We start from the raw sequence: 24,947 nt of genomic DNA on the forward strand, positions 1-24,947 counted from the left end.
ATGAAACGGTAAGAGGCACTGGATTTTTAGGAGTCCACATTTTATTGTGACACTGGAAAAGTGTTTAAGACCAGCTAGCCATGTCTTTATCATCCGTTTAATACCGGCCGCGTGACGGGCTCTCGACCAATAGGAATAGCTAAACTGTCTGAGGTATTTATGAATAAGGAAATAGTACCAGTATTTCACTGAATGAATTTGAAGCTTGTCAACAAAGAAGTTTGGCAACACTACATGAGGAAAGTCGAGGTAAACGTCGAAGTGCGCCACGTTAAGGAACAGCTGTGTTTTATCCAAGGACTAAAAGTATTATGTTCATGATAACATTTTTAGATGAGCATCAACAGTCTTACCGCAACTTTCTTCGTGATTTACAGACAATCTCAAACGTTATTCTGGTGAATATTCAGTCCAAAGAGACGACAAATCGTCAGGTTGTTTTCGAATGATACGCGTACGGCACGTATAACGCATCACGGCAGTGGATGTGGTCGACCGTGTCCAGAACTAATGTTGTACGGTTAGCAGCGTCGCGGGCCCCGGTCAAGTACCTTGCGTTGCCAGGTGCTTTTTATGTATACGTTCGCCACAAAAAAAATCAGTCCTCTTCTCTTTTCTTTCCTTGTGCATTTTAACCCTTGTTTTAACATCCTGAAACGATAATTACGAATTTACTTGAATTTTGAAATTGTTAACTTTATTGTTTACCCAAAAAAAAGCCGTAAAACAACGCCAGGAGACCATGGAGGAAGGAGGAGACCATGGGGCTACCGCTTCACCTCAGCCTGTAAACGTGGCTACAAAAAAAGTACAATTCATAAATCGTAGTCATGCTCCGTTCATAAAACAAAAATCTCTGGACTTACGACATGTTCGGGATCCCGGTTGAAAACAAAATTCACTGGTCCCGAAATTTAACGAGCACTATCATTATTTTCAGTACCTAATTAAGACTTTATTCAAGAAATTCCAGTAACAGAGAATTTGTCATTCGATCAAAAGAAGTTCTAGGGAAAATAGAGGCCTGTCACATTAATCAGCACTAACGTAAGGAAAACTACGCGGTCCTTTTTCTACGCATTTACCTTCAATTTGTGTGTGACAACGCGTGCGCGTATGCTGCGCAGATAATGGACGGTCGAGGATACATTTGAATACTGTGGCGGAAATTTGAAAAGTGTGATCTATCCGTATGATTCGCGGTCCGTCAAACCTGTCCAAGATGTTACCAGGACGATAGCGCTGCCACCAGGCGGAAAATTTATAGGCCCTAAACCCCCGGAGTTCCGCCTCACCGGTTTAGTATTTCTTAATCTGCGTCTAAAGTTCGTAGTCAAAATATATGACCCAGTGAAGAAGTTAAGTGAAGTGACAAACAGTCTAACTAGTTCCTAAGGACTGACTCAAGAAAGATACACCTCAGGCAAATCTTCAGCACAACTCGAAAACTAGAAATTTAATTCAAAACTGAACCACAATCAAAAGAACAATGCCAAGGATTAGCTTAAACTTAAATTAATTCAAAGCTGAGAAAATACAGTAAATGACAGTGCACTTTGCACTGGTGAGGAACGAGTCTATGGGCCGAATCTCTGGAATTTATTTACCCGAAGGGGGGAGGAATACCTTTAAAGGATAGTGCTCTCTGCACTGGGAGGCAAAACAATCAGTCTCTAAGTTATTCCCTAAACTTTACTATAAACTTAACAACGGGCAAACCCTATGCCCTTATAAAAACAATACGACAATAGGCAATTACGTCTGCCTGTTCAAAAACAAAAATCACTACGGTAGGCCGTCTGCCGGTAGTTTCCCAAATATAAACACGACTAGGCAATTCCGTCTGCCAGTCCAAATGTCTCGCTAAGTCAAGGCCTCTGACGGGTCTGCCAGTAGTTTCTTGAATCTGCTTAGCTCCTGAGATAACTTGGATGACCTTAGATTAGTTTATCCAGCTCCTCCATTCCAATAATAAGTGACTTACAAGGTGTCCTCCAAATTCAGCTCCTCAATTGGCTCCTCTGCTCCTCAACTCCTTAACTGGCTCCTCTGCTCCTCGGCTGGCTCCTCAGCTCCTCACTTACTCCTCAGTTTCTTAATTCCAACCCTCCCTAATTTAAATTAAGATTTAAGTAAACCACTTTCCCCTAGCGAATAGGCGAATAACAACCTGGCTCCGTTTGTGCCTAAGAGCTCCTTAACTGGCTCCTCAGCTGGCTCCTCAGCTCCTCAATTACTCCTCAACTTCTTAATTCCAAACCTCCCTAACTTAATTTATAATGACTATTTCTCCCCAGTGAATCTGCACGCTAATGTAAACATTAAAACCAGCTCTGTACGTGCCTATTAGCTCCTTCACTAGCTCCTCTGCTCCTTAGCTCCTCAGCTCCTCAACGTCTCAGAGATCAGCAGTACTACAACTCGACAAATGCAAACTCAGTTAACTAAATCACCCGAACCCCGAATTCACAAAAATCTGCCTTACACACAGCCTGCGCGTACGCGTAGTAAATAAGCCACGCCCACAAGTTGTAAACTAGCAAAAATTACTATCCGGCTCGTTAGTAAAAACGTCATACACGCGCACCCACCACTGATTACTTGCGCCCATTGGCTGCAAACGCTCGAACTGCGTTAACTTCCGGTTCCAGTCTTGCAGAAAGTGCTGGAGGTGACGTCACACTAACGAACCGGATACACAACAAAGTTTTCATTCATCTGAAAAATCAATAATTTATACTGTACATCCATCACTCAAAGTATACAAATAATCCTTAAATCCTAAGCTTTCATTTACACTGAAAACAGAACAACAGATTTCCCCAGATTTCTCACAATAAGGCAAAAACAAAGTTCGTGACTGAACGTAAACATGACCTAATTTCATTGACAAAAATCCAGTGATGTCATACTCATGAATATTCATGAAGCATTTCAGGCCTTGGCAGACGAAATCACTGCAAATTTCGGTAAATAATTGCCTACTGAAATATTTTCTGCCAAAAACTTAATCTAAGTGTTGAAATAGGTAAAGATAAAGGAAAAACAACTTTCTGCTCTGATCAATCTCAGTTTTATAATCTAAAATCCGAGCGATCGAACCCGAAAATGACTGCGATCATTCTGCGCGCGTGCTCGTTTCAAGTGTTACGTTGGCTCAGTGCGGAAAGGGCATATTTTTCATCATTTTTGCCGAAAACAGACAGAATCCACCGATGTTTGTTGGGTGCACATAACGTGAGTATGTCATGAGGTATTGTACGGAGTTTAGGGGCAAACTGTGCAGCGGTTCTGTGGGAAAAAGCTTGGTTGGGATGGACGTTTTTGTACTTAATTAGTGTTTTGTGCCGACAACAATTTTGCGGGGTTCTGAACCTATGAGGCTCCACTACCTGGAGCCTTATAGTTCTAGGAGTATGTTGACCCGTGAAGAAAGTGTTCCTTCCTCCGCGGTTGACGTGGCGCGGACCGTTATGACCTTTAAGTCCTATACTTGTGGGCGCTTCGACAGTCTTTCATGCAGCCTAATACTTTTGATAAACCACAAAATTAAAAGAATTACAAAAACACAGATGAACTGACCTAATACTAGTATATGGGGGAATACACAAGAAAAACAGACCGAACTAAAATCGGTGTCACACACGTAGGCCTATTGCCCAATTTCCGGACACCACCTCCTGTTTTGATGCAAACGATTTTTTAACGAAAAATTGTCAATGTCGTACTCGTCCACGAAGAAGTTCCCTTCCTACAGATACTTACTTGAAAAAGTCGGGGAAAAAGCACCTTTGAACTTTCAAGCAAACAGCTCCAACGTGTGTGCTTTCGTATTTTTCTTCCAACCGCCACGGTGAAAGTTCACTGCAGCTAACTCCACGTGCAACAGCCATTATGGCATTAGTAAACAACGTTTGCGCATTCCGTACAGCTGTTTTGTGCCCAGCTGACTTTGACCATAATAGTAAAGGACGGACCAACGAAGTATCACACTGAAACACAACCCCTCTGTTTCTGGCGATAACAACGCGCAGGGAGGAGGAACTGACAGTCACAGCAGAGGGCAGAGACACGATTTGTGTAACAGCCACACGACGGCCACTGAAATAAAAATCGCTCCGTGTGCGAAAACGACGACGACCCGAAGTTCGTCAACCTGCCCAAGACTGATTCCACATTTTCCCGTATTTTTGTTGTTGAACAAACTTTGGTGTGAACGTTTGTCCTGTATATGTATAGATTAGTATCACCACTCATAGTCCAGCGGATATGTGACAAAAATACTGATGAAATGTGAACTTATTCTATTCATATTAAGCGTAAAACTTTACGCTTAATTATATTCATAAGATAATTTGTCCCTGAAAGAGGCGTAGCAGTCTTTTTTTTTTTTAATGGGGGTGACTCTTTTTGCCCACCGTGAAAAAAATTGTGCCTACCTTTTCTAAATGAATTAAACTTCATACAGACTCATGTTCATGAGAACAAAAAAATCAGATATGAAGCCATCATTAACTCACCCTTTTAGAGGCGTGGTATTAGGCTATGGGCCGAGGGCCATTATCGTTTCAAAATGCTGCTAGGTAAAAGGTGAGTAAGTTTTGAAACCAGAATATGATAGATAATATTTTTAAAAGAATAAATAGTCCATGTTCTACTAAAATTGTGGTGCATTTTTTGCCTTTTAAAAGTGGGGGGCGGGGCACTCATTAGGCCACCGTGGAAAAATTGTGCCCACCTGTCATAAATTATGAAACCTAACATGTACATTTACATTCATGGAAAAAGGGGAGCCACTGCACTTGAACTCACCCCCTTTAGAATTAATCGTGACAGCCACTTTAAATATGGGGGGTCGTCATATCCACCATGTAAAGATCGTGCCTACGTTTGATAAACGCATTAAACTTCACACAAATGTTTGATCTGGTACACGGTACCCTGTGGAGACATGTGCACAAAAGATTGTATACGTCTCCACAGAGCAATTTCTATAGGTGAATCTCCAAAAGGTTATCACGAAATGAGATACATTGTATATGGATTTTGCTCAAAACCTAGGAATTTCAAATCGCAAATTGAAGTATTTTATGTAAGGGATATTAAGTCCGAATTTCAACCCAGGATATTAATTCTGGTTAAAATAGGCGCATTTTACAAGTACACCTTCAAACTCGAAAACTTTAGTACACGAGAACAAAGAAATGACTCCACAAGGATACAAATTCCAGCATGCATGTGTTCATGAGAAAACAAATCATGTGTGGTAGCCATCATATCACTCACTCACCCTTTTAAAGGGAAATACAACATTTGCAAACATCGAAAAATAAAACTACCAAGTTGTTACGAAATACCTTTAAAATACCGAAAAAGTCATTTTCAAATGGTACTTTTGTATACATTTCCAACGGTTGTCGGCCGACCACCGTTGGAAAAACCTAACTATTTTTCAACTGCTGCTCCAAATTTACCATTAATTCAGTCCAAATTTTGTTTGCTATTGGTTCCATGTTCATGAATGGGTGCAGGCCAGCTAGACTGGTTCCCTTACCTTACAATTTCCGGCATTTTTATCCTTTTTATCTGTAGTGGAGTCAGGGAACCAGACTACTCGAACAGTTTTGTTTTTCTTGGTTTTTCCAGCATTTTCGAACACAAAATTTCATACATGTCAGTTTAACAATATTTGATCTATTATACTAACCCCTCAAATAGTTCATTTTTTAAAATTACAGCAAAAGCCAATGATGTACATTCCCTTTAAAGGGAATGTACAACATTTGCTTTTGCTGCAATTTTCAGAAATAAATGGATTTGGAGGATTAGAATGTTATAGCAAATATTGTTTAACTGACTTGTTTCACGTTTTGGGCTTGTTGATGCTGAAAAAACCAAGAAAACCAATCATGTTTTTGTAGTCTGGTTCCCTGACCCCACTTAAGATGAAATGGAGCAATTTGTAGACTTAGGGGAATTGTAAAGTCAGGGAATCAGTCTGGCAGGCTTGTACCCCTTTTCAGGTGTGTAATCAATTGCAAAGCAAATGCGGAATAATTAAATATGAAAAATTATGAGCAGTTTTTTTAAATTAGCCAGTTTTTTCCAACGCCGGTCGGCCGACCAGCGTTGGAAAAATACAACTTTTCTTGAAAATGTCAGCACACCAGGAGCCACAATTTTACAGGATGCTTTAGACTCAACCTCGTCCCCACGGTGTCGAGCAGTACGCGCCCACCACTACCTGCTCTCTCACCCTGGTATTGGATCATTTGCACGGTGCAAGATTTTTGAACACGTATGCAAATGAGGAACAGTCTGGTGCCTGGATATGCGTTACACATTAGCGTTTGTTTTTGTATGCGGTGTCTGGGTTAAAAACAGAGTCAATTCGTAGCAGCGCGAGCATGACGTGAGTTACGAAAACACGATTTTTGAAATCAAACTGGTACGATCTTATCGAGACAACATGCAGTATCATATTTCATATTAATATGAGCAAATTGGAAAGGAAATTAGTATTTTCGAGAAGGCGTGGAAAATGATCGCGAAAACACGTACTGCACGTTGTGAATAATAGCACCAAGTACACGATAAAAATCCCATTACTAGCCAATTGCGGTATCCAATCAGGATACAGGAAGAAAGTTTCCTATCCAGGGTTTACTATTGGAAACGCGGTTGGAAATAAAGTAAGCACTGGGGACGAGGTTGCTTTAGACTGTCATTCCCTAACAATCCAGTAAGGTATTTCGTGATAATTTGATCATTTCGTTTTTTGATGTTTGCAAATGTTGTATCTTCCCTTTAAAGACGTGGTAACCTTTTAAAAACTGAGAGGGGGCACTCATTATGCAGCCCACTGTGGAAACATTGTGCCTACCTTTCTTAAACGCATTAAGCTTCACATACACATTTATAATATATTCATGAGAAACAAAACGTCTGGTGTTGCGCCATCGCTAACTCACCCTTTTAGAGGCGTGGCAGCCATTACAAAAAAAATAATTAAAAAATGGTAATACTCATATTCTGTGGCCGATTTCTTGCAACGTTGGTAAGCTGGTAACCCATTATATAATGTACCTTCCAGCTTGGATCAACAGTGATCTCATAATCACAAGTACATACACAGCAGACGTGGCAATGCCAGACTTATTATTTTTTTTGGGGGGGGGCAGTGAGGGGCAAAGAAATAATAGGGGGGGGGGCTGAATTTACTGTGACTTTTGGGCGCACTGTTCAAAACCACATAGTTTGTATATTGCCGCAGTTTAGGGCCCTTGCCAAGGGCTTCATGGCTTCAATTATGCATTCCATGTGCAATAGAATATTGACTTTGAATCTCTTCAATCTTTTCTTTTTTTTCTTCTTTAGTTTCTTTTTTTCCTAATTTTATTCCCACCTTTCTCTCTTTCCTTTGATTTTTCCTGGGAAGGCATATGGCATATCAAAATATCTGATGAGTGTTTTATACCCCCAACCAAAATCCAGGAAACTGTCAGCAGCCCTGACAATATTTCATACTTTAACCGGTTGCGACACTGCATCTGCCTTAGCTTTGGATCTGTTGGGGGGAGGCAATATAATGTGTTTGAAGAATTTACAGCTTTCTTTTAAAGGTTTCTCAGGATATACACGATTCAGATATTGCTGCAGTGGAGAGGTTGGCAATCATTTTACATGACAGAACCAGCAACTTGGGTTAATATAGATGTGGCAAGAATGCATCTGTTTACGAAGAAAGGGCGTGCCAAATGATGCAGTCACTTCCACCTATAAAGGTGGTCCTACTCCAACATGTTAGAAGTGATATCCATGAAGTTGATTTTGTTTAGGGTAATGGTGGCATCAGAGATCCTGAAAGGCTTTCTCCTCGTAAAAGAGGTGGACAGATTCATCGAATGACACTTCCTGAAGGGGCACATTTGCCCCCGCCCTCCGGAATAGTTGCCCCCCTCCCCCCGTTTGATGTCGGAGCATTTCGTAGACCATGAACTTGAAGGTGTGAAAAAACTATGGGTGGCAGCGGGGCACATTTGCCCACCCCATCTCCATTGACCCCCCGCAGAAGCCCATTTTTGTTAAATTTGTATTAAATTATTATTAGCAAATAAAATACTTCATATCTCTCTCTCTTTTTGCTTTTCCAGGGGATGGAGAAAAGCGCCCCAGCACCCCCCCCCCCTTGCGACGCCCATGATGTAGTAAAATCTTGCCCCCCCCCCTAACACCTTGTTGTAAAAGTGAGTTGCCTCCGAAAAAAAAACATACTCAACATTAAGCTTCTAATTGACAACTTTCAACGGGGAATGAGGGCTTCAAAAGATGGATCAGACTGCGTCACAAGGAGCAATCTACATGGTGACTATATCCTTCATTGTCTGATTTAATTCCAAATATACTATTGCGGAAATATCATGTTATTCCTTCTGTAAGCAATTGTTTCTTTTTTAATTTCCTTTCCAATGCCCTTTGTCTGAAAGCAAGATAAATAATAGAAGCTTGTTTCTTAGCAAAACGTGTTTTTGTGTGTTATTTATTGTTCACTAAATCTTGGACCAAAGCTGATAGGGTGATGTGTGCCGAAATTCACACACTCATACTGCGTGAAATAGTTGGCCTATCAGTAAATCTATACCGGTGCCTTGTACCGGTCACCCATGAATATTTGTGTCTTTGATGATTGATTCTGACAGACCCATATTCATCAATCCAAGCTATTTTAGAAAATATTTTAGATAATCTATCTACCTATGGGCAAAGGCGGATCCAGGTAAGGGGGGTCAACGTGGGTCATCCCCCCCCCCAAAAAGAAAATACACTACTGAGCATCCCAAAAAACGGGCCCAGAAGCCCACTGCACGCCGTAATTGTTTTGGAGGAACAGAATGTTTTTGGCACCCCCAAAAAAATTGGAGCCACCCTTGCCTTTGGGTAGTATACATAAGAAGGCAATGTAAAATCTAGAAACCATTAAAATGAATATTATGAACATGTACTTTTTCACATTCTTCTTGCACAATGTGTATACGCAAATTGGCTCACGAGGGATATGTTGATATTAACTGAATCATCAAAGTTGAGCAAATTACCTCTAGATTTTGTTACGCTCCTGCTAGTTAGGAATAATGTCGACCATCGTCCTTAACCCTAAAGGGGCCGGGGGGGCGGAATCCGCCCCCCCCCCCTCAACATTTTCCGTGATAGCTTCTAAAAAAAATTTTCGCGACCCGAGCTGTTATGACTTTTTAGCCTCGAGCTTTGCGCATCTTTTGATACCAAAAACATAAAAATCGGACCACGGGTTGCCGCGTAGCGAAAAATTTTCCGGCGCTACGCGCCGTGAAAACTGAATTTTCGCATATACGTCGTGTACACAGAGCAGAATTGCCATTCGTACATATGAATAATTAATTAACCATAATTCCAAAACCCTTTGGCCTATAGTCATGAAATTTCTTGGGTATGTTTAGGAAGAGTTGCTCTATGCATGTGCCAAGTTTTCAAAATTTTTCGTCACTTTATGGCCGAGATCTTGGGGGGGGGGGGGGCGGAATCCCCCCCCCCCCCCCGGCTGAGAGATGGTCAAAATAACCCGGCCCCTTCAGGGTTAACGGTTGCCTTTTTTTATAGTTTATTTACAAATAAAGTTGCACGTCTGTAATATTGGCGTTCAAAATATTGAGCAAATAATGAAAGTTACCATTGTTTTTACGCATTATTAAAGTTACAAATATTGTTGAGAATTCATAACTGACTTTTCGACATAAAGTATAGTTGTTGCAAAAAAAGACTGCAAATTTCTAGTTCAAGGGCAGAGCATCAAAGCTCAAAGTCGAAGTCAAGACCAGATCCCTTCATCTTTTCTGCGTAAATCATGTCAAAGAGGGCGCTCTGCTCAGCCGTAAAGACCTCCTTCCAGCCCCCAACTTTACCTATTGCAAGAACAAAAGAAGAGATATCATGCTAATATCAACAAAGAAATGTCCATCTTTTTTCAATTACCCTATAATCATAACAGTCGAATCGGGCATGTTTGTCTAATGTAATTGCTGAGCAGAATCATTGGTCTTCCAAATGCTTTTTTTGTTGGTTTCAATAGGATGTTTTGTTCAAAAGATACAGCAATCGCAATACGGGTTTTGAAAAACCACTTGCGCAACATTTTTTTATTTATCAAGTTTACAGATCAAAGTCGGTAGAATAAGTCACGATTGTTGAACAAAGGAAATACATTCTTTGTGTGTTTCTCTAACTGCCCGTTCTCACTTTCAAGGAAAGTGGCCCAAGACGATTTTCAACCCTTGAGTTCAATGAAGCATGGCGTTTGTGCCAATGCATCGATTTGAATGAAATAAAGTTTGTATGGTAGATAGATTGGATTAACTGACTTTCAAATGCAATTTGAAATTAGTCCCAAACCTGCATGCAATATACCTTTATGAATTGTTTTTTTTTCAACTGATATTTTTTGTGTGGGACAACCTGTAGAATGTAAAGCTGTACCTGTTGATCACGTATCTCGACAGTTCATTGCAAACTAAAATCTCATATATAAAATATTCCATATACATGTACCACCTGTTACCACAGAATTAAGACATATAAAAACCCTGGATTTTAGTTTCTGTAAGACCTCACCTTTCCTCAAGTATGGCGCCATTCCAAACAAGTGTGTCATCTTTTTCCCCTTTTCGCCATGGGCTTCCTCTATATTTTTATACGTTTTCTGCATCCCGGCTAAGGTCACACGTTCTGCAATCTTATCGATGACGTCATCAGACAAATTCTTCCCCAAGTGGGCGGCAACTTTGCGAATATTTCCTTTCAGATCCTGTGGTAATAAATGATTAGAAAAATAAACGTGCCGGCATATGTGCGATCAATTATTGTGTACTCGATTATGGCCTTTAAAACGAATTCAACATTATCGGCAAAACATTTCAATGAACGGAAAACCACCAAAATAATGCACTCAGAGAGTGCACACCTCCGCCAAGGCTAAACAATTTCCCGCCATTATACGCACAGCACCAATGCACAAATTTGGTCTCTAAAACACATCCCTAAACTCAAACATGTTGTAGTTTACATGTATATGCCTGTGTTGGTCTACTTTTCCACTCCCCCATTGTATAAAATGGTCTAGTCCATTGACCTGTGTGGTTAGATTAGGTGGGTGATAAGGCATACAGGGTCACCGGGTCAGTGCCACGCCCACGAAGCTGGTCGATCACACAGGGTGAAAAATATCCATAATGATGGGTGAAAAATTCTGGGATAAGAAATCTGTATCCAGACTCAGATCACTTCCAAAATCTTATCGATTTATAATTGTACCAAGGACCACCCCAAAATTGTTTTCATGAAAATCCGTCCATACCTTTTTGAGTTATCCTCAAACCAACCAACGCCGGGGAAAAACCAACCAACGCCGGGGAAAAACCAACCAACGCCGGGGAAAACATAACCTCCTTGGCAGAGTTCACAAAGGGAAACCCAATTTAAATCGAATTACATTTACCTTGTGAAGATCTTCATATTTTAGGAACAGCAAATTGTCATCATTCCGACGTTCCCAGTAACTTAGCACGTGATCAAACCAAGACCCGCCGACCACTGAGGCAAGAAAACGAGGGCGCTACATTAAGACGTACAGTCACGTTGCTCGATTAGAAAGAAAAATGTAAGGATATCTGCTAACACGATCAATCACGCTTAGCACAACAATCAATGAAACAATGTGAAAGCAATAATCCGTTTTTCTTTCAATAATTGCTCGCTGAGCTTTAACATCTGTAAAAAAAAACCACGCTGACTAGACGAAGTTTTGCTATTAATGAATGAACCTTTCTGCTGTATACCATGCAGTTGTTGGCAAATCATCGACTATTATAGTGTCTAGATCCAAGGCTGCAGTTTTTAACGGCACTTATCTTAGGCAGCGGCGCGGCGTAGCCAGGGTTCTTATCCGGGGGGGGGGGGGGGGGGGGGGGGGGGGGGAGGGGAAGGAGTGCGGGGGGACTGGATGGATGTTACTGTGGAGGGGAGCCCAATTTCATCCGTGCTGAAAGGTAGACAGGTTTTTTTCACCGGACACCCGTCCTCAATAAATTAAAATAGCGGGGGCCTCTGGACACCATCTTTCAATGAGGGCGCTGTTTAAAACTAGTTCACGGTCACTGTAAGACAATGTATTGCTGATTTCTGCACATTTTCTCCGATTGCCAAATTTCCAGTGTGGGCCGACCGGAGGGGGGGGGGCGATTATTATTTATGGGGCGTTAGTGCCCCCCCCCCCAACGACCTCCCCCCGCCCCTAGCTACGCAGCGCTGCACTAAGGCCTAACAATATATTGTATAAAGGCGAAATGAGGAAAACCGACGACGCAAAACCACAGTAAGAGGTCTACTTACTCTGTCCAGCAACCAACATAAACAGAAATCCCTCCCACGTCTGAAGTGTAGGAGTCAGGAATGGTTTGATGAAGATGAAGTAGGATACCATCAAATCCTTGGGGTTCCGAGCCAAGTAAAACATCTGGGTAAAGAACAACAATATTGGAAACAACATGTATTTACGCCAGTGTTATACCTATAGCTTTTGACAATTAGGTCATCATGATTGAGAGGTGAAGGGTTCCCAACATCGAACTATTGTCGTTGGAATGAGTCTGTTACAACTAAACTTATAGCAGTCGTCCTAGCTATAATTTATGGGTGGTTCCACTATAGTTTGGGCCATTGCTAAATTTGGGGTGTAAGTTGTAACGCGTCCAAAGAATGGCCGCAGAAGTTACCTTGGGTTTTTTGTCCATGACCTGTGGAGGAAGCAGGTTCGGCAGGCAGTGCGTACCCATTATCCGAGGCGATGCCATCGTTTCTAAGATCTTGTAACCAGGAGTGGCACTTGCAAATTTCGACGGGTCGGCTTCCATGGTGATCTCAAGCACAGCCGACATGTTGGTGCGGTCAAAATCGTCCCGTCCTTCGCTCATGACGTAGTCAATTATCTCTCCGAGCCAGTGAGTCCCTTTTAGGAGAAAAATGTACTTTTATTTTCGAATGAGTTTGAGGCCTGATGATAAATCAGTTCGCGCAGGGTGGGCTGCCAGTGTCAGTTGCCGTCCCTTATAATGTGGGACAGCAAACAAGTCTACTCGCAGGGGATTACTTTGTTAAAAAGATGAATCGTTAAGATAAAACAGACAAAGTGAAAACTACATAAACGTCGTTAATGAGCACGAACAGTCCTTTTAACAAGATGGTAAGATGTCTAACTAGAAAGCACTCAAAGAGTGCAAACCTCCACCAACAATTCCCTGCCATATTGTCAGTACTACCAAAAAAATACTCGAATATTAATGGTGAAGAATCATTAAAAAATCCTGGATCCAGACCCAGATCCGGATCACTTCCAAAATCAAATCGATTTGTACTTGTACCCAAGGACCAACCCCTAAAAAATGTCTTGCAAATCCGTCCATACTATCTTGAGCTATCTTGTTAACAGTCAAACCAACCAACCAACAAACCAACCAACAAACTAACCAAATCCTATGAAAACATAACCTCCGTGGTGCACTGGTGGAGGTAATAAACGGATTTGGTTTCAGTTTAAAATAAAACGAGAACCGTTTTAAATACAAGTAGGCCTAAATTCGTTTTGGAGGAAATTCAGTCCCGATTCTGAGTGTGTCAGTCATTCTGTAACTGATAAAGAGCGGCTGTCTCACGTTAGTGGATTATAATTTGCCCACGAGTAACAAAGAGGGGCGGAGGGCTAGGGAGGGTGCACCGTGCCCGGAGCAGGGGCCCGTCGGTCAATAGGGACAAGAGCTCCCATGGGCATTTAGCTTACCTGACTTTGGGAATGTCACCATGTAAATGTCATCATCTCGAACTTGGAAGGTTTTGAGTGCATCGAAGTTATCTCTTGGCATGAGCCAAGCGTAGTGATTACCGTCGAGTTCATGTACGCCCCTCAATGCATTGAATTCCTGGATCTCCTGCAGCAGTTCGGTATGGGTCTTACCGTTGATGGTTGCAGGAAGCAGCGACAGCAAGGGATTGGCAGCCATTTCTACGTGGTTTGATGAAGCTTCAGCTTCAGGATCGAGAGACAAAGGGAGAGAGATGAATCTGGGAAGGGAAAACTGATGTGAACCGGTGCTAATATGGCACTGAGTATGCGCTTCACTCAGAGCCTATGCGCGTTTGCATACAGATATACATTGTACATGTACATCGAGTCTTATCTTCGTAATGCTAAAAAAACAGGATTAAACGATGGCTATCAACTTTTCTGATGTTATTTCTGGCATCTTGCAGTGGTTAAACATCACTTGGTGTATGTTCGGTGATCTGCCAATGTATACAGATGTTACATAATGCTCACCATTTTTAGCAACAATGCAAAGGTTGGAGAAAGATTCCAGTATGAAAGATAAAAACGTGTAGATTAGTCACGGACCGCGTCCCGAGAGCCCACTGTCTTATCGAAACGTTAATTGGAACGAACTGCCGGCAGCTTACCTAAATTATTACCATGTGTATATATATATTAACCCCCCAAAACAATTATTGATAACAATAACGCGAGCCCTGTCCCGTCAGGCCCGGATTACCCAATAGGCACAGCAGGCACTGTGCCTAGGGCCTACGAAATATTGGGGGGCCTACGAAAACATTTGGGGGCCTACGAAAATACCGCGGTATGCCATAAAGCACATAAAAAGGACCTACACACACAAGTGTGTATTTGCTTGCAATCGGGACCCCTATTGCCCCTCTTTTGTTTGTACTTTTTTTAGGAAGACCTCCCATTATATTTTGTGCACGATTGCCAAATTGGGGACCTTTGGGAATTGGGGACCCTATTATTTTGTCATCTATTGTTCAACGTCCCCCGGAATGCAGAAACAAACTCACACACACACGCAGGTTTGTTTATGGTGTAACTCGAGGATTTTCTATTGATCCTCTCCCCTTTTCCTTTGTTTATACTCTAACTTTTTTGCAACAGCTCTCATTGGTTTTGTACACGTTTTCTAATCGAGGTCGTTCTCGATTTGGTTCCTGTCCTCAATTCATCGATGATGTTGTACGTGCGTGTCCTCGATTTACACCATGAACACGAATACCAACGCCTTACACAGAGAAAACTTTTTGTTAAGGTTTCTCTTTCAGAATTTTCGATTTCACCAACTGACGCTGTACAGCATCTTGGCATAGGCCCTACATGTAGGTATACGGGAGTATAATATTTACGTGTAAAGTCTAGTCTGTCGTTCTGAAGCACGGAGACAACCACGGGTGTCGATCGGTGGGGGACGGGGGGACATGTCGTCCCCCAACTATTTTCGTTCCCGAGTAATAAATTGTGGCATACATTTGATTCAATAGCTCCAAATAGCTAATTAAATGTCTCCAAACTCGAAAATGATGTTTAAATGATGAAACAAATTGGGTTAAAAGTGGTCAAAAATTGCCTCTGATCGCACCACGTACAGAGCCTCTAGAATCCAATAAGCGGGCCCCGAACCACACGCCGTTTAGGCTTCACACTCGCATAAGTTCTGATCAAGATACACAATGGGGATTGCATGTATGCCTACTATCCCCACTTTTGAGAAGCGAATGACGCCTTTTATGAAAACAGGCTTTTAGAGCTATGACCTATACCAGTTTGGCCTGGCTTGATTTGTACAGTGCTTAGCCTTGGTCAAGGCGCTAGTTGTTATTCATCCTGGCCGTAGAGCGATAAACGATATCCTCGCTAGCGCTATGCATGCGGTGCATTAAAAATACAGCGCGAACAGCGACCTCACGCGACCACCATTTCTATGCAAATCAGTTGGACCCAATCTAGCGCCTTGGTTCAATCGTCGGCAAAAGCTTATGTTTTTCTTTATTTTGCGCTGGATTTCTAGCGCACGACCTCGTATGCGAATACAGATAAGTGTAGGCGGGGCTAATATGTGGAGTGTCCAATCACACCTTGGTAAATCCGGACGTCATCAAATTATTTGCAGCAACCTCGTCCCCAGTGCTTACTTTATTTCCAACCGTGTTTCCAATAGTAAACCCTGGATAGGAAACTTTCTTCCTGTATCCTGATTGGATACCGCAATTGGCTAGTAATGGATTTTTATTGTGTACTTGGTGCTATATATTCACAACGTGCAGTACGTGTTTTCGCGATCATTCGTCCACGCCTTCTCGAAAATACTAATTTCCTTTCCAATTTGCTCATATTAATATGAAATATGATACTGCATGTTTTCTCGATTAGATCGTAACAGTTTGATTTCAAAAATCGTGTTTTCGTAACTCACGCCGTGCTCGCGCTGCTACGAATTGACTCTGTTTTTACCCCAGACACCGCATACAAAAACAAACGCTAATGTGTAACGCATATCCAGGCACCAGACTGTTCCTAATTTGCATACGTGTGCAAAAATCTGGCACATGCAATCTGGCACATCCAATACCAGGGTGAGAGAGCAGGTAGTGGTGGGCGCATACTGGTCGACACCCTGGGGACGAGGTTGTATTTGCAGCTATTCATCTTTTGCGGACGTGACAGGAACCACAGTTTTTGTGCATTGGTGCCGTGTGCAGAGACACACAACGTGTACGTGTATGGATTATGTACGGTGCCACGTTTCACTATGCAAGTTTCCACGCAACCAATAAGAAAACGACATTTAAAGTCAGCTAAGGCTATTAACATAATGAACACACCCCCAAAACCTCACATGGACGATTGAACCAAGGCGCTAGATTGGGTCCAACTGATTTGCATAAAAATAGTGGCCGCGTGAGGTCGCTGTTCCCGCTGTATTTAATGCACTGCATGCATAGACATAATTATGATTGCATGCATAGCGCTAGCGAAGATATCGTTTACCGCGTTACAGCCGGATGAATAACAACTAGCGCCTTGACCAAGGCTATACAGTGCTTTGTACATTAATAGCATAGGACGGAGTAGCTGCCTACGGAACACTGGTGCCTAGGGCCTACGAAACACTTAATTATGGCCTGTGTACTGTAAGCAAAGCATTATAATATTAAAGGCATATATTATGATCAATAGCATTGATCCAAAAAGTAACCTACCGAATTATTATCAAAAAAACTTATTTATATTAAAGATCGTACGTACTGGTATAAAAAAAAAACACCAGAAGAAATAAAGAAATGTATATAGGTGATTTCAAACGATTAATCAAGTGACTCATCGTTAGAAATAAAGAGTTCCTTTGACGAAATTGTGTTTCGTGATCAAATCAAATATTGTTTTCACTGTTTTCTCGAAAAGCATAATAGCCCCCGATGAGCTGAACCGTCAACATATTAACTGGTTATATAGGCTTTGATGTTCTTCTTTGGAATTTGTGTGATGTTATTATTAGAAACGAACAAAATGCATGAAAAGCGGATGACCTTGTATAAGTTATGCATTGATTGAAAATATGATGTGCAATAGTGTTCTTTCTTGGCCTTTGCCAATTTGAAACATTGTGGGGGGGGGGGGGGGGTTGCACTTTCCCCCCCCCCCCCGGCCATGCGCGTCGCCAGGATTTTTTTCTAGAGGGGGGGCAAAACATATTTTTCCCAAAAAAATCATGTATTTCTCGACAAATTCTCGATTTATCAGTTTAGAGGGGGCAGGGACATTTTGCCCCCCCCCCCGCTACTCATTAAATTTACACCACTATGACTTCGCGCCTCTTTTTCTTTTCTTTTTTTCTTCCTTTTCCCCTTTTTTTTTTGGGGGGGGGGCGCTTTTCCGGGGGGGGGGGGGGGGCCCCCCCCCCCCCCCCCCCCCCTCGCGACGCCCATGCCCAGGCCCAGATTTACCCAAGTGCCTCTCCGTTGCGGACATGATGTGCCCCCTCGAACACTACATTTTCCCGCTTACCATGAAAACAAAACTGGCCCCAAAATTTCGGATAATTTGTTTTCAGTAAAAGTAACCATTTCCCAAAATGGTAGAGAGAGTTCTGATATAAACGAGTTATATGAAAACCAATTCCCAAAACCCTTATAATGCGCCCTGAAACTTGAATGGGCACATAATGCATAGCTAGTTTGCATAATGGCCGGTTTTGAAGAGCGCCCCCTATTTTGGAAGATTGTCCGGTGAAAACTCGTGTCGACATTTCAGCACGGATGTGCCCCCCCCCCCCCCCAAAAAGCTAAATACGCTGTTGCACCGACGGAAGATGCCTTTTACTGAGCAAACTGCCCCATTTTGGAGATCACCCCCCCCCCCAAGTTTGAAAACCGTTCCGCCGCCGCTGCAAAGATGGATGAGTAAAGAGAAACCAGTGCCAGTTGTACATCCGATGAAACCAGCTGAGGCTTTAGATTGGTCATTTGGTTTTGGTGGGAGGCGCTTAAATGAATCCCCATTCAGTTAACCTATTTTTGTTGATTTCAATTTCTAAATTCAACAGTACAGTATTCTATCAACAAAGGCTTTTGTTAAGGACGAGATCAACAAGTTTAAAAAAAAAAAAGTGACCCTTGATGAACGCTCCCGGATTGATGGAACTCGGAAGGGTTATGAAACCTCGGTTTCGTTTAAACCTAAAAGGGCGATTTTATGAACCAAGACAAGTTACGTATGCATTATGTATACTTTCACACGGATCGCTTTTCATCATTTGGACATGGTCGGGCGATAGTAGAGTCTGAGATCGATGGCCGTATTGCGGTTACTAATATTTTTTTTTTACCATTTTCACTCGTACCCCCAATCAAAATCGTCAGATTTCACCCCCAAAACGGTCTTCAAACTGCCTTATGCGCCCCTATAGGCTTCAGTGGGAAGTGAAAATACAAATACCTTTGAATTCAGGAAAAGCAGACTTGTTCATAGCTCTGGCTACACTGTTTCCTGGCAAGCATCAGACAGACCAATCATAGGGCACTTTTGATTAGTCACCAATCCAGGTGACCAATCAAAGTGCCCTGAATGGTCAATGTCTGAAATCGTCCTCTAAAAGCGAAAACGAAGTCTTTTAAACGAATCTGAATGACCATAAACGAAAGGTGCTGCTCAATCCCTTAATTGATTGAACTGAAATGGAATCGAATGCTCTGGTAGCGAAAATGAAACGCATTGAAGAAAGTTATAGACTCCGATATGTTGGGAACTATTCCAGGTTTATTGGACAACACGAGTTCACGTACGAACAGTGAGCGGCCATGTTAGGAGTGATGCATGCTGGGATACATGGATTAGACTTGCTACAATGCATCGATTAGATGGGAATCGCTACATCCTCTCTTCTAAGTTTAGTTTTAACATTTTGAATAAAACAGCTTTATGAAATAAACATTTGTTTGATCAGTGAATTTGTAAACTGGAGTCTGGTAATTTAAAGTCCGAGTATTTCACTGATTTGAAAACACTTAATGAATATTTAAAAAACACACTGGTTATGTAAATGTACCAAGATAAACAATTACTATCCTTTCCTCTAAAAAACAAACAGAGGGTTAAACCAATAATATAGTAAAAAAAACAAAAACAAAACTCAAATGCCCTCAGTACTCGATGTGTGTACAAGGGATTATTCTGCCCTCATCTCTGTAGTGTACAACACATAACACATGTTGAGTAGGCAAATGGAGTTACTAACAGTCCAGTAGTCGGGGACAGTCCAAAGTTATCAGCTTAAAATTTGGATCAACAACACAAATCCAGTGCGGGCAAAGCAATAACAGTCACACAAAACTGTTAAGTGTACATGTATTTAGGATTTGGCTTCGAGATGCGACCGGAGCGAGTGAGAACTGGCTGTGGTGGAGGTGCGTGGGGGATGGCAGGCTGAGGCAGTGGATCCTGTGGCGGTAAGTAGAAGTCAGGTGAGTGTTGTTGCTGTGGAGGTGGTTCAGGGACTGGCAATAAGTGTCTCCGATTGCGGCGGTAGAGTGTGCCTTGGGCATTGACGATGTACGATCTGGGGTTTCTGGAATGCTTTTGGACAATTCCAAGCTGGTCGTGCCCTTTGGGTGATTGTAGACGAACAACTTGCCCTGGTTTCAGTGGTCGGAGGGGCTTGGCTGATTTGTCGTATGTAGACTTCTGTTGCTGTTGCCTCTTGCGTAACTGTGCTGTGACGCGTGTGTAAATGGCGGGTTTAAGGAGTGGCGTCGGGGTAGGGATGGTTGTGCGAAGACGCCGTGACATGAGACGTTGGGAAGGTGAGCCAAGCTGGGGGTTGGTTGGGACATTGCGAATGTTCAGCAGGTTTCGGTAGAGGTCTGAACCGTCGCGTTTTGTCTTCTCGAGGAGTTGTTTGGCGCGCTTGACAGAGCTTTCTGCAAGGCCATTGGACTGGGGAAAATGGGGACTGCTGGTTGTATGCTGGAAGCCCCATGACTGTGCGAATTGTTTGAAGGCGAAGCAATCAAATTGTCGCGCGTTGTCACTGATAACGATGCGGGGGATTCCATGGATGGAAAATTGTCTCTTGAGTACCTCAATGACTGTAGAGGCACAGGTGTTGTCGAGTGAAGCGAAGTCAAACCAGCCGGAGTATGAGTCACCAAGGGCTAGGTAATCCATACCGTTCCAATGGAATAGGTCAACTCCAATGTGTTCCCATGGTAGGCTGGGTGGGGGGTAGCTTTTCAGTGGTTCTTTCTGTTGATGGGCTTTGGTAGCGTTGCAAACTGTGCATCCAGAGACGGACTGTTCGATATCAAGGCACATTGATGGCCAGTAAACTACATCTCTGGCTCTGCGTTTGGTAGCCTCGATGCCCGGGTGACCTTCATGCAGTATTTGGATGTATTCTGCGCGTAGTGACTTGGGAATGATGGCCTTATGTCCCTTTAAGATGATACCGCGGTCGAGAAGCCAGTTCATCTCTGAACGCGAAGTAGGGGTGGGCCTTTGGTGGGGCATTGTTGATATGCGAAGGCCATCCGCGACTGATGACAACAGTGAGCTGTTGCATGGCAGAGTCACAGGCAGTTGCTTTCTTGAGCTGTTCAAGTCGCATGTCAGAGATTGGCAGGAGGGTCATGACTTGCAGGTCATCAGTTTCAGTACCGGTCGTTGTCAAGGGTGCACGTGACAAAGTGTCGGCAAGGAACAATTCTTTTCCTTTCTTGTACACGAGGGTGATGTTATACCTCTGTAACCGGAGAAGCATGCGTTGAAGCCGCGCAGGGGCACTCAGCAGAGGCTTTTTGACGATGGTGACCAATAGTTGGTGGTCAGTTTCGACTACGATGTCTTTACCGTATATGTAGTCGTGGAACTTGGTGCAGGCAAACACAACTGCAAGCAGTTCTTTTTCAATCTGTGCGTAGCGTTGTTCAGTGTCACTCATGGTACGTGAAGCATACGCGACAGGGGCACCCTCTTGTAGGCAGGCTGTGCCAAGGCCAAACTTGGAGGCATCGCAGGTCAACGTGACTGGCTTGCGGACATCAAAGTACATGAGTGTCGGCGCATTAGCAATCTTGTCCTTGATTGCTAGAAATGCGGCATTGTGTTGCTCTAGCCAGCACCAATGGATGTCACTATGTGTGAGCTCGCGTAGTGGGGCTGTTAAGTCGCTCAAGTTGGGTACAAACTTGGCCAGGTATGTCACCATGCCAAGGAAGCGTTGTAGGGCAGTAACGTCAGTGGGTGGAGGCATGTCGGTGATAGCACTGACTTTAGCTGGGTCAGGCTTAAGTCCACTGGCGGTGAAGACGTGACCGACATATGAGACTTGTTCAAGACCGAAGCGGCACTTTGTGGGGTTGAGGCGCATGTTGATTTTGCGTATCCGATCAAGGACAGTTTTGAGGTTTCGATCATGTTCCTCTTTAGTGCGTCCACCAACTAGTATGTCATCTACGATGATGGAGCATGGCAGATCGGCGAATATCTGCTCCATGGTTCTCTGGTACACATCGGAGGCAGAACAGAGGCCGTAGGGCATGCGAAGATAGCGGTATCTGCCATATGGCGTGCTGAATGTAGTCAGCAGTGATGATTCGTAATCCAAGGGGATCTGCCAGAACGAGCATTTAGCATCAAGCACTGAGAAAACTGTCGCACCATCCATCTTGGCAGCGACTTCCTCTACTGTTCGGGTAGGGTGGTGTGGGCGTTTCAGTGCTCCGTTAAGGTCGCGAGGGTCGATGCATAAGCGGATTTCTTCGCTGTTTTTCTTATGAGTCGCGACCATGGAGGAAACCCAGTCTGTCGGTTCGGAGACTGGAGTGATCACGCCTAAGGTAGTCATCCGTTGCAGTTCGGACTTGACCTTGTCTTGCATTGCAGCAGGGATGCGACGTGGGGGTCGGACAACCGGCGTAGCATTGGGGTCTATGGTCATGGTGTAGATGACTGGTAGTGACCCGAGCGAGCTGTCAAACAGGTCTTCGTAGTCTTTGAAGACTTGAGGCGATGTGGTGTCATTGGAGACATGGTAAACCAAGTTATTGACAGACAGCAGGCCTAGACGGAGGCAATCGGTTAAGCCGAGGATAGCTTTCACTTGTGTGTCAACAATGTGAAAGTCAATATTGTGTTCAGTCTGCGATGAGTCAATGCGACATGGCAGTGTAGCTAGTCCAACTGTGTGGAGCTCGGTTCCTCCATAAGCGATTAGCTTGGTTGACTTTGAATTATCAATGGACTTAGGTGGTGCGATGACGTTGTAAACATTCATGGGCAGGACGTTACAACGTGCACCAGTGTCAAGTTGGACAGGAACGTGTGTGTTATTCACCACAAGCGTAGCGTGGATGTCATGTTTCAAGTTCAAGTTGGTGTTGTCCACGGCTCGAACGTAAAATAATTCTTGCTCATCCACGGCAGGTTCATCTTCCTCCGAGTATGAATCGGGGTTTACTGTGTAGACGTGGCGGCTGCTTCTGCAGTAATCAGCATAGTGATTCTTTTTGTTACATTTGTGGCAAGTCTTGCCATAGGCTGGGCATTCGCGCCTCTTGTGAAAAGTTCCACAATTTCCACAAGGTTTTCTGGGCTTTTGCTGCTGTGTAGAACTACTGCGTGCAGATGTCTGCCGTTGATTTGACCATGTTGGTCTGTTTAGGCGTTGAGCTTGTTTCTTTTTGAAAGCGTTGACAGTGGTATTTGATTCAGCCATTGTGCTGGTAGAGGCTGACAACATCTTTGCCTGATCACCTGCGAGCTGCATTGATTGTGCAAGTTCCACTGTGCGCTTGAGGTCAAGTTTGTCCTCTGGTTGGGCAAGCAGGGATTTCTGGATGCGTTCATTCTGCACGCCACACACAAGTCTGTCTCTCAGCATTTCATCAAGGTTTTGGCCAAACTTGCAGTCACTGGCCAGTGCACGTAGTGCAGCTAAATATTCGGCGATTGATTCACCACATCGCCGACAGCGGCTGTTGAATTGAAAGCGAGCAATGATGCTAGACTTTGTGGGTTTGAAATGCTTCTCAAGTCTGTCCACTAGTTCTTGATATGTAGCTTCGTTTGGTTTCTTAGGGGCAAGAAGATCGCTAATCAGCTTATATGTTTGTGAACCAACGACAGAGTTGAGTATGGCCCTTTTGCGTGCTGCGTCGGAGATATTGTTCGCCGCGAAATATTCGCCGGTCATACTAAACAGCGTCAACACAGCGTCAACACACTCCAAAGCGTCAACACAGCGTCAACACAGCGTCAACACATCCAAAATGCATTAAAATTGACAAAAGCAGTATGTAACCCATACAGTATGGACAGAAACAAGATTTGTGCTTAAAATCAATAGGTTAAACGTCTGAAAATCGCGATTTTTAGTTCAAGAAAATTGGCTCTCCGTGCCGCTCCGAAATCAGCTGCCGAACACCCGCCATGTTGCCTCAGTGGCAGCGCGGACCATACCATTATTCTAAAGGGTGATAGCGTTGTACAATAAACCAACAGAGAGGGACGCGGCCGGGGTCGCCAGTGTTAAAAATATCTGCAAAGACCAAAACATAAACACAACTCACAAAATAATGATCTGCCACTCCTCCGATCCTAATTAGTCCTCACACAGATCTGGTATCCCTCTGTCTAGTCTGCAGCAAGGCGCCCTCTGTTGTTTATGACAAGATAATGTCATTACCTTCACACCCCTACTTGAAATGGTGTAGTCCAAGCTTTGTGCGAAGTCAAGATGGCGGACAACGGCCGTGCAAGTTAAGGTCATTTTTTTCGCGTGAAAATACGATATTTTTCACAACGAAATGGAAACTCAATCCAATGGAAATTCTCTTTTATTGTATGTTTCACAATTATATGCCCTTTTTGTCAATTCAGAATGTGTTTTGGATGTGTTGACGGTGTGTTGACGCTTCTGTCATGTGTTGACGCTGTGTTGACGCTGTGTTGACGCTGTTTAGTGCGACCCATATTCGCCGAGACGATCAGTGTACATTTCCCACGTCTCTTTCTTTTCACAAAACTCTCCAATATTGCCGAAAGTAGCCATGATGTATTAAGAAACGAATCCTGTACTTACTGACACCATGAAGAAAATTATAGACTCCGATATGTTGGGAACTATTCCAGGTTTATTGGACGACAACACGAGTTCACGTACGAACAGTGAGCGGCCATGTTAGGAGTGATGCATGCTGGGATACATGGATTAGACTTGCTACAATGCATCGATTAGATGGAATCGCTACACGCATGTTCAGAGTGATTCCCAAATTCAGACGAAAATTAATGAGTTTCAGAAGCGAATAAACATTTTAGGAAATTGGCCGGGAAAACCTATATATTCTTTCTAGAAATTTTGGTAAACATAAACACGAAGGTCTTGAAACCAAGACTACCAAAATGTGTAAGAAATCGCCGCCTTTTTTTCTATGTTCCATAATTTCATCCCAATAAATACATTTTGGTGCCAAATTAACTGCTTATAATTTGTAAGAGCGCCCTCTGTTGATCGCAAAGTTAT

General features: G+C 43.2%; 2 protein-coding genes across 3 annotated transcripts; both read right to left on the reverse strand.

Annotated features, from left to right (window-relative positions):
• Nucleotides 1-9,551: 9,551 nt before the first annotated feature.
• Nucleotides 9,552-24,926, reverse strand: LOC119721936 (sulfotransferase family cytosolic 1B member 1-like). 2 transcript variants are annotated; one of them, XM_038191890.1, is made up of 7 exons: nucleotides 24,504-24,926; nucleotides 13,865-14,110; nucleotides 12,804-13,036; nucleotides 12,421-12,544; nucleotides 11,528-11,622; nucleotides 10,645-10,837; nucleotides 9,552-9,938 (listed from the first exon to the last, which is right to left on the reverse strand). In XM_038191890.1, exons 2-7 carry the CDS (start codon nucleotides 14,082-14,084, stop codon nucleotides 9,826-9,828), a joined length of 978 nt encoding a protein of 325 aa, XP_038047818.1. In that variant the 5' UTR covers nucleotides 14,085-14,110; nucleotides 24,504-24,926; the 3' UTR covers nucleotides 9,552-9,825. The 2 variants fall into 2 exon arrangements, with proteins under 2 accessions (XP_038047818.1, XP_038047819.1); XM_038191891.1 differs by lacking the exon at nucleotides 24,504-24,926 and adding an exon at nucleotides 23,992-24,112.
• On the reverse strand, nucleotides 19,760-20,737 carry LOC119722234 (uncharacterized protein K02A2.6-like). The gene has a single exon (XM_038192279.1). The coding sequence runs from the start codon at nucleotides 20,735-20,737 to the stop codon at nucleotides 19,760-19,762; it is 978 nt and encodes a 325-aa protein (XP_038048207.1).
• Nucleotides 24,927-24,947: the final 21 nt, after the last annotated feature.

Source organism: Patiria miniata, unplaced genomic scaffold (genome assembly GCF_015706575.1).
Source record: "Patiria miniata isolate m_02_andy unplaced genomic scaffold, ASM1570657v1 HiC_scaffold_14, whole genome shotgun sequence".
NCBI lineage: Eukaryota > Metazoa > Echinodermata > Asteroidea > Valvatida > Asterinidae > Patiria > Patiria miniata.